The sequence below is a fragment of the Electrona antarctica genome, assembly GCF_951216825.1.
Source record: "Electrona antarctica genome assembly, contig: scaffold_141, whole genome shotgun sequence".
NCBI lineage: Eukaryota > Metazoa > Chordata > Actinopteri > Myctophiformes > Myctophidae > Electrona > Electrona antarctica.
This window is the reverse complement of record NW_027638215.1, coordinates 277,565-294,577: the sequence shown is the minus strand read 5'-3', so window position 1 is coordinate 294,577 and position 17,013 is coordinate 277,565. Positions and strand designations below refer to the sequence as shown.

At 43.2% G+C, this 17,013-nt stretch overlaps 2 protein-coding genes across 3 annotated transcripts in view; one reads left to right on the top strand and one right to left on the bottom strand.

Annotated features, from left to right (window-relative positions):
- Positions 1–357: 357 nt before the first annotated feature.
- LOC306918279 (uncharacterized protein) lies at positions 358–3,165 on the bottom strand. Its single transcript, XM_079531156.1, has 6 exons — positions 3,085–3,165; positions 2,164–2,220; positions 1,766–1,963; positions 1,341–1,475; positions 573–659; positions 358–481 (listed from the first exon to the last, which is right to left on the bottom strand). The coding sequence occupies exons 3-6, from the start codon at positions 1,960–1,962 to the stop codon at positions 394–396; spliced, it is 507 nt and encodes a 168-aa protein (XP_079387282.1). The 5' UTR covers position 1,963; positions 2,164–2,220; positions 3,085–3,165; the 3' UTR covers positions 358–393.
- Positions 3,166–12,878: 9,713 nt separating this feature from the next.
- LOC306918276 (cell division cycle protein 27 homolog) overlaps positions 12,879–17,013 on the top strand; it is a 61,903-nt gene continuing 57,768 nt past the window's right edge. For both annotated transcript variants that reach the window (XM_079531151.1, XM_079531150.1), the window contains exons 1-2: positions 12,879–13,139; positions 16,462–16,537. In XM_079531151.1, coding sequence (XP_079387277.1) covers positions 13,113–13,139; positions 16,462–16,537 — 103 coding nt within the window. In that variant the 5' untranslated portion in view covers positions 12,879–13,112. The remainder of the gene's footprint in view (positions 13,140–16,461; positions 16,538–17,013) is intronic.

Below are 17,013 nucleotides of genomic sequence, written 5' to 3'. Positions count from 1 at the left end.
ATATTACTATGTTATTACTAATTTTATTTATTTTATGTATTACTGTTATTACTAATTTTATTTGTATGCATTTATTTTATGTATTACTATTATTACTAATTGTATTTGTATGCATTTATTTTATGCATTACTGTTATTACTAATTTTATGCATTACTATATTGCTAATTTTATTTATTTTATGTATTACTATATTACTAATTATATTTATTTTACGCATTACTATGCCATTACTAATTTTATTTACTATTTTAATGCATTTATTTTACTTTAATCTATATTTTGTATCATTTGTTTTATCCATTTATAGTTATTTATATATTTGTTTTGTTTATTTTTGTTTAAGTGAACCAAAAAGCCCCGATTGATCACATCTACATATCACCACTACCAGTCAGGATCTGAGTGACTCAGAACCCTGGTGACCTCCATATGGCTGCTTAGGAGGACCAGATGGAGCCACACAGGAGACCAGCAACGTCCTAAAGAAAAGAAAGAAATGCTCATTACTACATTGTTCATAAAACAATCATAGTGTGTGTGTGTGTGTGTGTGTGTGTGTTGTACAGTTACCTTGCCGTGATGGGACTCCAAAGGTGAGCAGAAATAGTTGCTCCATTGGCTAGAAACGTGCTCTTCACCGGCATGATGATCTTGTTCCTAAAAAAAGTCTATAGTCAACCCCTAACTGATTACAGAACATGATATAAAAACACAACCAGAAGGATTTAGGCCTGTCACAATTACCTAATCGCCAAGTATTTGAGATAATACTTTTTTTTTTTTTTTTTTTTTTGGGATAAGTCATAATCGTCTTCATGTTGAAAATGTTCATATATTTTCAAACATTTTAAAGAAATAATGGAAGCAGCCGATCTACAAGCTCAAAATGTGTTACGTTGTAATGTGTATAAAGTTATTGAATTATGCCTTTTTGTTTACAAAGCCTAAAAAAGCCAAAGTTGTATTCATAATGTTAGTACGACGCAATTAAATTGTTATTGTAATTTATTTGAGCGACAATTAATCGGCCAGTAAAAAACCTCTATTTCTGACAGGCCTAAACGGCTTCCAGTGGCGTCTACCGAACCGAAAAAAGACACACCCCAAATTAGCTTGGCTGTGTGTGTGTCCTGTCACAACATACACTTACAGTAACGTTTAAGAATAGGGATCGACCGATTCTCGGCAACAGACGATTGTCTTTTTTTCAGTTTCATTCATGTTACAACGCACTTAAATCTTTAATTGCAATTTATTTGAGAGACAATAATCGTCTAGTAAAAAGAAACCTCATAATCGTGACAGGCCTAAAGCGGTTCTTACTGTGGTGTTCCTCACCGGCAGGCCCAGGTCCGAAGTCCTCCGGCGTCTACCCAGATCTCCGTCCTCCGTCCTCCCATCCATCCATGGACCGACCTGCAGATCTCCATCTCTTGGTTGAGACTTCCAGCTGTGTCTACTGCCATCTTCATCCTGAGAAAGAAAGACAGAAACCAAATTAGCTTTTGTTGAGCTGCAAATTCAGAACCACTTATACCCTTTATACACATTTGATAAAACAGACCTTTAATGAGCATTTGGTATGTGCTCCTATTTCACTACACAAATTGATTCTCCAAAAATAGCATAACATGTTGCAACGCGGTGTGAGCTTGTAGATCTGCTATTTTTGCTGAACGCTCCCCCCAGAATAGGGATGCTGGGGTTGAAGTGGTTAACAAAAGTGTCATTAAGACTTTGATTAGCTTGGACAGACTACTCACAGCTCATCAGTCGTCTGAGGGGGGGGGGATCTCTGTCCAGGGAACATCAGCTCGTCTACCAAGATCTCCATTCTAACAAAGAACAAAAAACACACACACCAAATTAGCTTTGCCGTGTGTGCGCGCGTGTGTATGTGTGTGTGTGTGTGCGCCCTGTCCAGCAGCGGCGTTCCAGCGACGTCTACCGCGATCTCCATCCTAACAAAAGAAAGATTGATTAGACTCATTAGAGTGACCAAGGGCCAGATATATATTCTATCCTGTCACAACATATATACAGCCTAGTACATCAAACTTTTATTTATAGAGAACATTTAAAATAGAAGCTAAACGTATCACTTACAGTAATAAACGTTTAAGTTAGGGTTATTTTTGACAGGCCTAACAGGGTCTCTTACTTTGAGTCGTCTTCAGAGGAATGCAGATTCCTGGAAAGCAGGAGACCTGCAGTACATCTGGAAGAAAGACATGGCGGTTATCGTCTATCGCACATCGCACATCACTCCCTTGTTGTTGCTGCCAATAGTCTGGAGAGTCTACCGTTCTTAGCTTACTTCTTATTCTTGATGACAATTGTTTATGAATTTGATGTATTACTATGTGTTGTTCTTGCTTACTGTAAGTCACTCTGGATAAAGTGTGTGATAACTGCCTAAATTGTAAATTGTTGAAATTCCTAGACGTGATCAATTAGGGTGTGCTCTTCGGTGATAGCAGTGGTGTTATTTGTCTATTTTTACAGTCCCATTCCCAGAAAGACCACCGCCTGTGCCACACCGATACGGCATCTAGCCGGTACCGAGGCTCTGGTGTTCCCCACCGCTGAGTACTGTGCCCCAGTCTGGAGCCGTAGCCCTCATTTTGGTTTTGGGGCTTTTTATGCCTTTACTGATAGTGAACAGTATATAGACAGGAAAGGGGGAAGTGGCGCGCGGCAAAGGCCGTCGGGAGTCGAACCCGCAGCACGCCATCCGGCTGGCTTGGCAGCCTAGGTGCCCAGAAAGTTGAGCTAACCATCCGGGCCACACTTAAATATTTAATTGCAATTTATTTGAGCGACAATAATCGTCCAGTAAAAAGAAACCTCATTATCGTGACAGGCCTAAAGCGGTTCTTACTGTGGGGTGCTGAAAACAGAATAGGGATGCTGGGGTTGAAGTGGTTAACAAAAGTGTCATTAAGACTTTGATTAGCTTGGAGAGCTGACAGACATTCAACCAGTGCCACTAGGAGGCATCATTCTGCCATGCTATACTTCATGCCATAACAGTACAGCAGATATCCATCCTCAACAACAAACAAGAAATATTCCTACTCACAGCTCATCAGAAGTCCTCAGAGAAAACCCCAGGGAGGGAAGCTTTGGAACGGATCTCTGTCCTTCCACGACGTCTACCACGACCCATCATCCACCCTAACAAAGAAAGAACGAAAGATTAAGAGCCAGATATACGTACATTGTGTCCTTTCACATCATACACAAAATGTATAGTATTAGAGAACATTTAAAACAGAAGCTGACCATACCACTCACAGTAATAGAAAAGTCTAAGTGGTTTCTTACTTTGAGCCGTCTTCAGAGCCCCCATGCAGATTCATCCATGGACAGCGAGAGCTGCAGATATCCACCTGTAGGGGCTCCGGTTGAGCCTCGCAGCATCTGGAAGGAAGACATGGTGGTTATAGTCTATGAATGGCTGAAGAGCTTTGCACATCACTCACTTGTTGCTGCTGCCAATAGGAATTTGTGATTTCTGTGTGGCGACAATTTCTGTGTCTGTCCAATTTTTTTTTTAATAATACATACAATTTATATAGCACTTTTCAAGGTACCCAAAGTTGCTTCACAAAACAGAAGTTAAAAAGGTTAAAAACTAGAAATCATTTGTTGGCATGTCTGTGAAGCTTTTCGGTTCCACACCAGTAACGAGCGAAGCAGCAGGTTGAGAAAGCTCAAGAATGGCGTCCCACAGGGGTCAGTGCTGGCACTGAATGATGCTGTTCAACAACTACATCCACATCAATGAAGTATGGCTATGCAGACGACCAGAGTACTGTGCCCCAGTCTGGAGCCGTACCTCTCATGTCAAGAAGCTGGATGCTGCCCTCAACATCGGATGGGCCACCCCAAACAAACAACTGCCTGCCTGTTCTCGCTGGAATCACTCCAACAGAGGTCAGACGAGAAGCAGCCACGCTGGCCCTCACCGGGAAGGCACAGCTGAGTGAATCCCAGACATCTCCTCCACAAGGTCGTCAGAGACACCACAGCACACATGCCTCAAGTCACGGCACACTTTGCCACAGCACACGTGCCTCAAGTCACAGTGCCCCTTTGCCACACAGGCCCAGGAACTGCTCCACAACACCAGCTGACACCTCCAAGGCATCCTGGGTGAAGGCAAGACAGAGGGACCAGTGGAATACATTGAGGACCCCAAAGATGTTCTTTGCCAGCACCTCCCCTGCAAGGAGTGGACAACACTCCAAGCTGAAGTGGGACATCTCGGACAGTGCCCACTGTGAATGCGAGGATCCACTACAGACTGTGGAACACGTAATGACCATTTGCCCCAAATACCGGCCACCGAATGGTGATCGTGGCTTAGGTGACCTAAACCAGGGGTTCTCAACCCGTGGGTCGCGACCCCTCAGGGGGGGTCGCCAGATTATTTTGGAGGGTCCCCAAATTATTTTCAAAATTTTCACGATTTTTCAAAAATAGCAGACCTACAAGCTCGTAGCGCGCCACTCGGTGGCGCGCTATGAGCTTGTAGATCTGCTATTTTTCAATAGCTAAATTATAACTTAAATTATAGCTTAAAACACCAAAAGGGGTTCCCGCCCCAAAAAAAAGACATTGCCAAAGCATTTCCGGGGGTCCCCGGCCAAAAACGTTGAGAACCCCTGACCTAGACAATGACACACTGGACTGGCTTGCTGCAACAGAGCTGAAGTTCTATGGACATACGGCAGAAGATGTTTATTAAACTTATTTTTTGTAATTTCTTCATTTTTTTGGAATGTTTGTCAAACCTTTGTGGCATTTAATTTATGGAACTTGTGGTTTTTTATTTATTGGTGAAGTTTTAGTGGCACTGAGATATGTTTTTGTTAGGGATGTCCGATATTATCGGCCGATAAAGGCATTAAAGAATTAATATCGGTTATTTTTTTACATTAAAAACATCTACAAGCTCACAATGCGACACATGTGAGCTTGTAGATCTGCCATTTTTAAATGATTTTTATACATTTGAAAAATTGAAATGAGACATTTTGCATAATGAGCACTTTTACTTTTGGTACTTTAAGTAAATTTTTATACCAAAACCTTTGTACTTTTACTCGAGTACATGTTGAATGTACTTGTAACGGAGTATTTCTATATTGCAGTATGTATAGCCTACTTGTATTTAAGTACAAAGTTTGAGTTATTTTCCACCACTGGTGGCCTGCATATATCGGTATCTGTTGATATCGGAAATTAGGAGTTGGACAATATCCAACACGGACTGTCGGACATCCCTTGATTTGTGTGATTTTGTGCAGCTTTTAGTGAGTTTGTGGCATTTTGTTTACTTTTGTTTGTTTGTTTTGTGAACGACCAAAGAGCACACCCAGTATGTATCACAATGCTATTTCCACCAGGCAGGTGTACTTATATCTACATCTCCTAAGCGGCCATGTACTAAACACTACAGATATCACAATTTGACTTTGGCAGCAGCAAGAAACGACTGATATGCAAAGCTCTTCAGCCATGCTTCTCTCTCTATACAAACACTCATAATGTTCACATGGACATCTTAGCAGCCAGGATGGGGTGGTCGGCCTGGAGGCCACTCAGAACCCTGGTGACCTTCACATGGACATCTTAGCAGCCAGGATGGGGTGGTCGGCCTGGAGGCCACTCAGAACCCTGGTGACCTTCACATGGACATCTTAGCAGCCAGGATGGGGTGGTCGGCCTGGAGGCCACTCAGAACCCTGGTGACCTTCACATGGACATCTTAGCAGCCGGGGGGGGGGGGGGGGGGGGGGGGGGTCACACAGGAGACCAGGGCATCCTCAGGTTCAGCGTTCCAGCAGCATCTACGGTCATCTCCATCCACATCTAGAAAGAAAGAAAGACATCAGAAGCTGACCATATCACTCACAGTAATAGAAACATTTTAAAAGGATCTCTGGCTAATAAGACAAATATTCCTTAAAACATTATACTTGCCATCTATAACTAAAAATATAAACACCTTAAATATTTTATTTCTTTCATAAATAGATAATCTTTTACTCCATGGGAACTGTTCCCGTCGCAGGTTGATGATGTCCTATGTCCATGTGTGGTCCAGCGCTATGGAATGCACTTGCTAATAAAAAGTACTTAAAATATTGCTTTGATGCTTATATTAATTAAGCTGTTTTTGTATTAGCATATTATGAATTCCATAGGGCTAGACCATATGGACATAATCAACTTGCAACAGGAGCAGTTCCTATTGATTGAAAGATGTATCTAAGAAATAAAATATTTAAGGCGTTTCTATTTTTCGTTACAGAGGGCAAGTATAATGTTGTATAAAGTATAAGTGTCCCTTCACAATAGTTTGTAGAGTCAATATCTCATCCGCTTCTAGAAAGCAACTTAAAATACAAATTACAAGTAATGTTGAGTACTTTTGGAACTCACTGAACAGCCATGCCTACCACCTGTTTCGAATTGTCACAATGCAGGAGGCAGCAGCACTGCTACCCATTAATTAAAAACAAGTGCTTCCAAACAGAAAGTAGCTCAACGTCACTTATAACATGTCTAGGGTGTATTTTTGAGCGGTGCAACCACTCCAAGGAACAGCAATGTCCGTGTTCACCTATGTGACTCGTGTAATGTGTGTGACTCATGTGTGACTCATGAGTACCAGTAGGGGCACTGTCGTGCCAAAAACAGAGAGAGGGAGATAGTGCTGCACTGTTGCCTGCTAATGAGAGGGGGGGGGGGGGTGGTGGAAGGGGGGGGGGAGTTGCAAACTTGCACCACTCAGTTCACACAGGTGTGATTTGTATGAAACGAATGCTTTGCAGATTGAGAGTAGGCTATGATTCAAGCTTGACCTAAAGCTGCAACGTTGGCGAGTTTAGCATTGTTTAATACAAGCAGATTGTAAATTCAATGTGGATCAATGGGCTGCTAATGGAGGGCATGCATTGCAACTCTAGATTCATCTCATTATGCAAATCGCGGCTACTGGCGATGCCAATTAGTCATTTGACTCAGCTGTGTGGCGTCAGTGTGTCAACACAACTGAACGGTTACTTTTTCAACACATTTGGTTCTTCTAATACTTTACATTTCACAGCAACCTTCTACATACAAACCAAACGAAATAATTAAATTCACACAACTCAAGAGGCTCACCCCCTAAACGTTGCACAGTTCAAACGATAGCCTACCTTTCTCAGTTCCGTTCAGTTCAAACCAAAAAACAACTTAAAACAGTTCCTCTGTCAAACCACCACGCAATAAATACACCGTTTATAACCCTTCTCAAAATGATAAATCCTTTACCTCGGTTAGCACAGGGTTTAAATGGCTACAGCCAGGGGGTCCGCCGCTGGTCCGTCCGGGGTGGTTTTGGCTGTTATGTTTTAACAACCTGCGGGCGTGTGTGTGGAAGAGAAGCATTCATTCAACAACATGGTCGAAGTGACGCGGGGCAGGTCACGTGCGGAGAATGACGCGATGTGATTGGCTGACAGGATGGGTGAATGGAGTGACATGAATATTCAAGTGGGGGCGGGACCGAGGGGTGTGTTCACTGTGTTGTGAGTGTGTTGTGAGCGTGTGTGTGCGTGCGTGCGTGCGTGCGTGCGTGCGTGCGTGCGTGTGTGGCTGCGAGTGCTACTCTATGGTGCTACTATTTAAATAGTTGAGGGGAAAGATGTGATGTGGCCAACTACTTACAATTTACAATTTAGGCATTTAGCAGACGCTCTTAATCCAGAGCGATTTACATTAAGCAAGAACAAAAAGCATGGGAATACATCACATATGTAAAATGCATTTATCGCGAAACATGCGTAAGCTAAGAACGTGACTAGAACATATCTATATAATGACACTATACATATAAACTATAACTAGAACATATCTATATAATGACACTATACATATAAACTATACATATGCTATACTATGCTGTGGCAGCGGTGGCCGAACGGATAGCGGCGCGGTCTAGATACCGGAAGGTTCCCAGTTCGAACCAGCCGTCCGACACGTTAAAATTACCACCGCTGAAAAGCCCTTGAACAAGGCATCAACCACTACGATGAAATGTGTTCTATGAGCAGGGCCTGGCTGGAAACAAGTTCTTGAGCTTAGCCCAGATACCCTGGGTAAATATAGATTTCATTTCATTTCATTTCACATATATACTATGAAGTGCTATGACTACATACAATGCACTTATTGTGCTGTCTACATGACATGCTATAAGTCTGTTTCAAATGCTATATAAGTCTAAGAAGTGCTGTCTAAGGGGGGTAGGGTAAGTGCTATGGGCCATGATGGAGTCTGAAAAGGTGGGTTTTCAGACTACGGCGGAAGAGTGATGCTGCAGTTCTGATTGCAACGGGAAGTGCATTCCACAGTTTTGGGGCCAGAAGGGAGAAGAGTTTGGGACGTTTGGAGCGTTGTCCCGGCGTTTTTAGTGAGGGTACTTCCAGCTTCTCTGCGTTGGCTGGAACAAGTTGAGTGCGCGGGAGGGTTTGTAGGGTTCAATCATGCTGGCAAGATATGGGGGAGCCATACCTTTGGTTGCTTTAAATGCCAACATCAGAGTTTTGTATTCTGTGCGGGCAGCGACCGGGAGCCAGTGCAGGGAGCGGAGCAGGGGGGAGACATGTGAGAATTTTGGCTGGTTGAAGACCAAGCGAGCTGCGGCATTTTGGATCAGTTGGAGAGGCTTCAGTGCACATGCCGGTAGGCCAGTAAGGAGAGAGTTACAATAGTCAAGTTTTGACAGGACTGTTGTCTGGATTAGGAGCTGGGATGATTCCTGGGTGAGGAACGGTCTAATTCGTCGTATGTTATAGAGTGTGAACCTACAGGATCGAGTGACAGCTGTGATGTGAGTTTTGAACGAGAGCTGTCCAGGACAACACCAAGGTTCCTGGCTGTTGGGACAGACGTTACCAGGGCGTTGTCTACGGAAATAGTTAGCTCCCGCATAGGGCAGGACTTAGCTGGGAAGAAGAGAAGCTCAGTCTTGTCTGGGTTCAGCTTGAGGTGGTTGGAGGACATCCACTGTGAGATGTCAGCCAGGCAAGCAGTGATGCGCTCTTCCACCTGGGTGGCAGAGGGGGGGAAGGATAGAAACAGTTGTGTGTCATCGGCATAACAGTGATAGGATATATTGTGAGCAGAGATGATAGTGCCAAGGGATTTAGTGTACAGTGAGAAAAGGAGGGGACCAAGTACAGATCCCTGTGGGACCCCAGTTTGGAGGGTTCGGGGGGATGATAACAGACCTTTCCAGGAGACCTGGAACATCTTCTTTACAAACATAGCAACAACGCTGGTTAACAATCTGCCCTCCCACTCTGGGCTCTTTGGTGTAGAGCACATTAAAACCTTCTACAGAAACCTAGGTGTTTGTACTTTATAAAGACGATTTTAAACTAGTTATGATAACAACTGATGAGGTACTTAAGAAACTGAGTGCCCTCCAACCCCACAAGGCCACTGGCCATGACAATATTCCCTCCAAATTTCTCAGAGACTCAGCCATCTCTATAGCTCCAATCATCACCCACATAGTAAACCTCTCCATCAAACAGGGACAGGTCCCCCTAGATTTCAAACTGGCCAAAGTAACCCCCGTGCACAAGAAAGGGAGTAAATTAGACCCCGGCAACTACCGCCCTATTTCTATTCTAAGCTCCATCTCGAAAGTGATGGAAAAAATAGTCTATGAACAGGTTGAAAAGTATCTTGCCACTAACAAATTATTGTACGAGTTCCAATCTGGCGTCAGAACATCCCACTCCACTGACACATGCCTTCTCTTTTTGAGCGACCACATCAAACAAGAGGTGGATGCTGGCAAATACTGCGGCATGGTCATGCTGGACCTCCAAAAGGCTTTTGACACCGTGAACCACTCCATGAAATGAAATGAAATGAAATGAAATGAAATGAAATCTATATTTACCCAGGGTATCTGGGCTAAGCTCAAGAACTTGTTTCCAGCCAGGCCCTGCTCATAGAACACATTTCATCGTAGTGGTTGATGCCTTGTTCAAGGGCATTTCAGCGGTGGTAATTTTAACGTGTCGGACGGCTGGTTCGAACTGGGAACCTTCCGGTATCTAGACCGCGCCGCTATCCGTTCGGCCACCGCTGCCATACTGGTTAACAAGCTAAAAGTAATTGGTTTCGATAGCACATCAGTGAGCTGGATGCAATCCTACCTGGAGGGGAGAGAACAGATGGTGGAAGTGAACGGAACACTGTCCCCCCCCCTCCCAGTGAGCTGTGGCGTTCCACAAGGAAGCATACTAGGGCCTCTACTGTTCCTAATATATGTAAACGACATGACTTCAGCTTGTGACTGCAACTTGTTCCTGTTCGCAGATGACTCGGCACTGCTGGTCTCGGACAGGGACAAACTGCAGGTTGAAAATGCCCTCAGCTCTGAACTCGGTAGAATCTGCACCTGGCTCGCTGATAACAAACTATCTTTACACCTGGGAAAAACTGAATCCATTCTCTTTGGATCTAATTGTAATCTCAGCAAGGCAAATGGCTTCTTGGTTAGAGTGGGTGACAATGTTATCACACGTAAAGATGAAATTACCTACCTAGGTTCCATCCTGGAGGCTAATCTTTCCGGTGATAAAATGGCCACCAACGTAATCAAAAAAGTCAACCAAAGAACAAGATTCCTTTACAGGATCTCCTCACTGGTCGACAAAAACACCTTGAAGACCTTAACAGGAGCCCTCGTACAAGGCTTCTTTGACTATGCATGCACCTCCTGGTACCACAGCACCTCAAAGGCCCTTAAAACTAGGCTCCAGACTTCCCAAAACAAACTGGTCAGTCTCCTACTTGGCCTCACCCCCCGAACCCACCTCACCCCTGCCCACTTTGACAGACTGGCATGGCTTAGGGTCGGCGACAGAGTACAGCATCTTGCAATGGGTCTGGTCCACAAGATTCGATACTCCACCAAGATACCCATGTACCTGTCTAGATACTTCCTTAATGTTAACAAAGTCCACACCCACAACACCAGAGGGAGTGCAACGAACCATGTACAACCCAGATTCGGCACAAACAAGGGACTAAATTATTTTCGCTCCTATGCCACCAAAATGTGGAACGCCCTACCAACAGTCATTAAGACATGCGAATCCCTTGACTCCTTCAAAACCGCTCTCAAAGGGCACCTACGGATGGCTACAATTCGAAACTGGCCCCCGTAAAATCTGAATCATTTTTATTCTCGGCGCTCACCGCCCACCCCTTTTTTTCCCTCACTGTATATGTTTCTTTTCCCTTTTTACCTCCTTTATGATGAATTCCTGTTCTGTCTATAGAAGTGTCTATTTGTACGTCTCTAAATGTTTTGATGATTTGAACATGGTGGACCCTATTGGAAACAAGTGTAATGCTTAATTGGGTCGTCCACTCACAGTTAACAGCCTTTGTATTGAGTTTGTGCTTGAAATGTACTGTAATTCTGCAAACTGTTAATACATTCTTCAATCAATCAATCAATCAATCATATTCTGCAATTCTCCATTAACACCACAGGATGGCAGCAAAGCCTAGATTTGGCTTACTTTTTTGCAAATGGGTCTTAAAATGAGAGCAAATAATGTAAAATATACCACAGACTATCTGAGCAGTCTTAACACCTATAATAATAATAATAATAATAATAATAATAATAATAATAATAATAATAATAATAATAATAATAATAATAATAATAATAATAATAATTATTATTATTATAATAATAATAATAATAATAATAATAATAATAGTTATTACTATATTATAGAGATCCTTGGTGTGTCAATCTGTCTCAAATTAACAGCAGAAATATGTTCAGGATGATATGGAAATGTTTGACAACAAAACAGCAGTTTCACAGTTATATAAGGTTATAAGGATCCTCACAGCTTCATATAATTATAACCATAGAACTATGTACATTGTATAGGTTTCCTCGCACCGTCGCACGTTGGGAGCTTGTCAAAATCAGGTGGAAATATATCGGTGCGCTCCCGGTGCGCATGTCCGAACTCCGAACGCATCCGATCTCTCTCAACACCCGAGTTCAGCCGAGGTTTCCCGAGTTCAGCCGGACGCCAGCGCTTTTCTTCGGCTATCTTCGTAGAGGCTCGGCTTTTAACGGTCGTGAATCAGTGTTGCCATGTCCGCTTATTACAAGCGACCCCATGGCCTTGTTTTTCTGTAAAGTTGCTTGTAAATTGTATGTAGTTGGGTTACGGGTTGCTGTTTTGGGGGCTTGTTTCTAAACTAAAGTGTAGGCTAGTTGTTTATTTGTTCTTGTTTCTTGGTTGTTTATTTGGTCTTGTTTACAATGTGTAGTTTCTGATTTAGGCTTATTTCTAATGTGTAGTTTCCTATTTAGGCTTTTTTCTAATGTGTAGTTACTAGTTTCCTATTTGGGCTTTTTTCTAAATGTGTAGTTACCGGTACTTATTTAGGCTTGTTGTTTAAACCAGTAATTTTCACACATTTCCATGTCAAGGAAGGACCCCCAGATTATTTGTATATTTATATTTGTCCAAGGACCCTCAACCTACAACAACTAAACATATGTTGTGCCCCGCCCCCGGGACCCCAAATATGAATCTTGTTTAAAACATTTCATATTTATTTTATGTCCCTTTTTTCCCTCCGATATTCTGTTTTTAATTTTAATAGCAGATCTACAAGCTCACAACGCGTCGCGATGCGACCCGCTGTGGGCTTGTAGATCTGCTACTTTCAAATCAGTCGCAGTCGCTTCTTTTGAGCTTGTTTTCATAGAACTGGTTGCTTATTTCTCTCTCGGTGTAACGCAACCTGGCAACCCTGGTTCAAACGTTCGGCTCTCAGAGCAGAGCGCAGCTTTGCTAGAGAGGAGAAAACGTTATATATTATATTATAGTATTATATTATATTATAACTGTATGGTTGCATCGGTTTGGTCCAGAGGAGAACATCTATATTCTATATAAAGTGTTTCATGGTCCAGAGAGGAGAGAAGAACAGAGAAGCGGAATAAAACATTGAATAAGTTCCAGCAACAACAGAGCCGACAGAGGGATGACGGTGCTGCAGGAACCCGTTCAGGTGAGCTCGTTGTGCGGGGAGACTTCTTACTACAGACCGCTGTCTGAGGCTGGAGGCCTGCGGGGATAGGAGGCTCCTAACCCGGCTGTTACTACAGCTACAGACCGCTGTCTGAGGCTGAGGCCTGCGGGGATAGGAGGCTCCTAGCCCGGCTGTTACTACAGCTACAGACCGCTGTCTGAGACTGAGGCCTGCGGGGATAGGAGACTCCTAACCCGGCTGTTACTACAGCTACAGACCGCTGTCTGAGGCTGAGGCCTGCGGGGAAAGGAGTGTTACTACAGAGCGCTCGCTGTCTGAGGCTGAGGCCTGCGGGGATAGGAGGCTCCTAGCCCGGCTGGGAGTGTTACTACACACCGCTGTCTGAGGCTGAGGCCTGCGGGGATAGGAGGCTCCTAGCCCGGCTGTGACTTGTTACTACAGACCGCTGTCTGAGGCCCGCCGAGGCTTAGCTAACGGGTTAGCATTAGCATCAGCTAGCTGTCTGTGTTGTTTATTTATTGTTGTTTTGTCTCTGGGTTGTGTACGTGAGGTAGTGCACGTTGCTGTCAGTGTGTGTGTGGTCGTGCACGTTGCTGTCTCTGTGTGTGTGTGTGTGTGTGTGTGTGTGTGTGCATGTGTGTGTGCGCGCGTTCATTGAACAGTGTAACAACTTCATGTCGAAGCTAGCAGCTAAGCTAACGTCTCCCTGCAAGCCAGTAGAGTAGACTGCAGTACACATAGTATTAATACTGCTGCTATTACTAATTACATACTGTTACTACTACTACTACTACTACTACTACTGCTAGCCAGTAGACTGCAGTACACATAGTATTATTACTGCTGCTATTACTAATTACATACTGTTACTACTACTACTACTACTACTACTGCTAGTCAGTAGACTGCAGTACACATAGTATTATTACTGCTGCTATTACTAATTAAATACTGTTACTACTACTACTACTACTACTGCTAGTCAGTAGACTGCAGTACACATAGTATTATTACTGCTGCTATTACTAATTAAATACTGTTACTACTACTACTACTACTACTGCTAGCCAGTAGACTGCAGTACTACACATAGTATTATTACTGCTGCTATTACTAATTACATACTGTTACTACTACTACTACTACTGCTACTACTGCTAGCCAGTAGACTGCAGTACTACACATAGTATTATTACTGCTGCTATTACTAATTACATACTGTTACTACTACTACTACTACTACTACTACTGCTAGCCAGTAGACTGCAGTACACATAGTATTATTACTGCTGCTATTACTAATTCAATACTGTTACTACTACTACTACTACTACTACTACTACTACTTCTAGTCAGTAGACTGCAGTACACATAGTATTATTACTCCTGCTATTACTAATACTAAATACTGCTGCTACTACTACTAATACTACTCCTAGCCAGTAGATTAGACTGCAGTACACATAGTATTATTACTGCTGCTAATACTAATTACATACTGTTGTCTGTTACTACTACTACTACTACTACTACTACTGCTAGTCAGTAGACTGCAGTACACATATTATTATTAGTTCTGCTATTACTAATTATACTAAATACTGCTACTACTAATAATACTACTGCTAGCTAGTAGACTGTGTACATCGTCATCTTATAACTAACTGCTGCTATTTATACTAAAACAGTGGTTTTCAAACCTTTTCATGTCCATTTCTTATTTAGCTTTTGAGCCATGGACCACCATTTGATGACATTTAGCCTCTCAGACCCATTTGAGCCACGGACCACCATTTGATGACATTTAGCCTCTCAGACCCATTTGAGCCACGGTCCACCATTTGATGACATTTAGCCTCTCAGACCCAAAACTAAAGAAAATGTTGTTGTCGTTGGATAATATTTTGTCCACATTTCCATGCTGTATTGATGTTGGTACCATTAGGAGAGATAACATGATGTCGGTACCATTAGGAGAGATAACATGATGTTGGTACCATTAGGAGATAACATGATGTTGGTACCATTAGGAGAGATAACATGATGTTGGTAACTTGGTACCATTAGGAGAGATAACATGGTGTTGGTACCATTAGGAGAGATAACATGATGTTGGTACCATTAGGAGAGATAACATGATGTTGGTACCATTAGGAGAGATAACATGATGATGTTGGTACCATTAGGAGAGATAACATGATGTTGGTACCATTAGGAGAGATAACATGATGTTGGTACCATTAGGAGAGATAACATGGTGTTGGTACCATTAGGAGAGATAACATGGTGTTGGTAGGAGAGATAACATGATGTTGGTACCATTAGGAGAGATAACATGATGTTGGTACCATTAGGAGAGATAACATGGTGTTGGTACCATTAGGAGAGATACCATGATGTTGGTACCATTAGGAGAGATAACATGGTGTTGGTACCATTAGGAGAGATACCATGATGTTGGTACCATTAGGAGAGATAACAGGCAAACGATGATCAAAATAACAATTCTATAATTGTGCTTCTTGTAAATTAACTGATGCAGATGTTTAACAATAATTTAACTCTTGAGAGAGTAAAATGAAACACCACCTCTCCATCATTTAGCTGGGGACCACCTGGAACCCACCCAAGGACCACTGGTGGTCCCTGGACCACTGGTTGAAAACCACTGTACTAAATTGTTGTAATCTCATGAACCAACATTTAATACTTTGATTTTTAATAACACATTTATGATGTGTGGTGAACTCGGTGTGTGTGTGTGTGTGTGTGTGTGTGTGTGTGTGTGTGTGTGTGTGTGTGTGTGTGTGTGTGTGTGTGTGTGTGTGTGTGTGTGTGTGTGTGTGTGTGTGTGTGTGTGTGTGTGTGTGTGTGTGTGTGTGTGTGTGTGTGTGTGTGTGTGTGTGTGTGTGTGTGTGTGTGTGTGTGTGTGTGTGTGTGTGTGTTATTTAGCTGCCAGGGGCAGGTGGGCGACCCTTAGTGTTTTATTTAGCTGCCAGGGGCAGGTGGGCGACCCTTAGTGTTTTATTTAGCTGCCAGGGGCAGGTGGGCGACCCTTAGTGTTTTATTTAGCTGCCAGGGGCAGGTGGGCGACCCTTAGTGTTTTATTTAGCTGCCAGGGGCAGGTGGGCGACCCTTAGTGTTTTATTTAGCTGCCAGGGGCAGGTGGGCGACCCTTAGTGTTTTATTTAGCTGCCAGGGGCAGGTGGGCGACTCTTAGTGTTTTATTTAGCTGCCAGGGGCAGGTGGGCAACCCTTATTGTTTTATTGTCCTCACTAGTATAGTAATGTGTGTGTGTGTGTGTGTGTGTGTGTGTGTGTGTGTGTGTGTTACATACAGGCTGCGGTGTGGCAGGCTCTGAACCACTATGCCTACCTGGATGCTGTGTTCCTGGCCGAGAGACTATACGCAGAAGGTGAGAGAGAAAGAGAGAGACACACACACACACACACACACACACACACACACACACACACACACACACACACACAGTGTTCCTGGTCGAGAGACTACACAGAAGGTTAGAGAGGCACGCACGCAGAAAGACAGACAGACAGACAGACAGACAGACAGACAGCACTTCGGCTGTCCTGATTGGTCCAGTGGAAAATAAACTGTAAATGTGTCTGTATTCATTGCGTATATATAGGAACACAGGGACTACTAAATGTCACGCCCCCAAATGAGACAACGCCCCCTTCTGGTTCGTTTCAACGGTCTACTGCAGCGCCCCCTTCTGGTCCGTTTCAACGGTGTACTGCAGCGCCCCCTTCTGGTCCGTTTCGACGCTGTACTGCAGCTTATAACTCAGACTTATTATTTCAATAGTCCTGATTGTTATAACAACAGTCTCTCTTGTCAAAACTCGACTATTGTAATTCGCTCCTTACT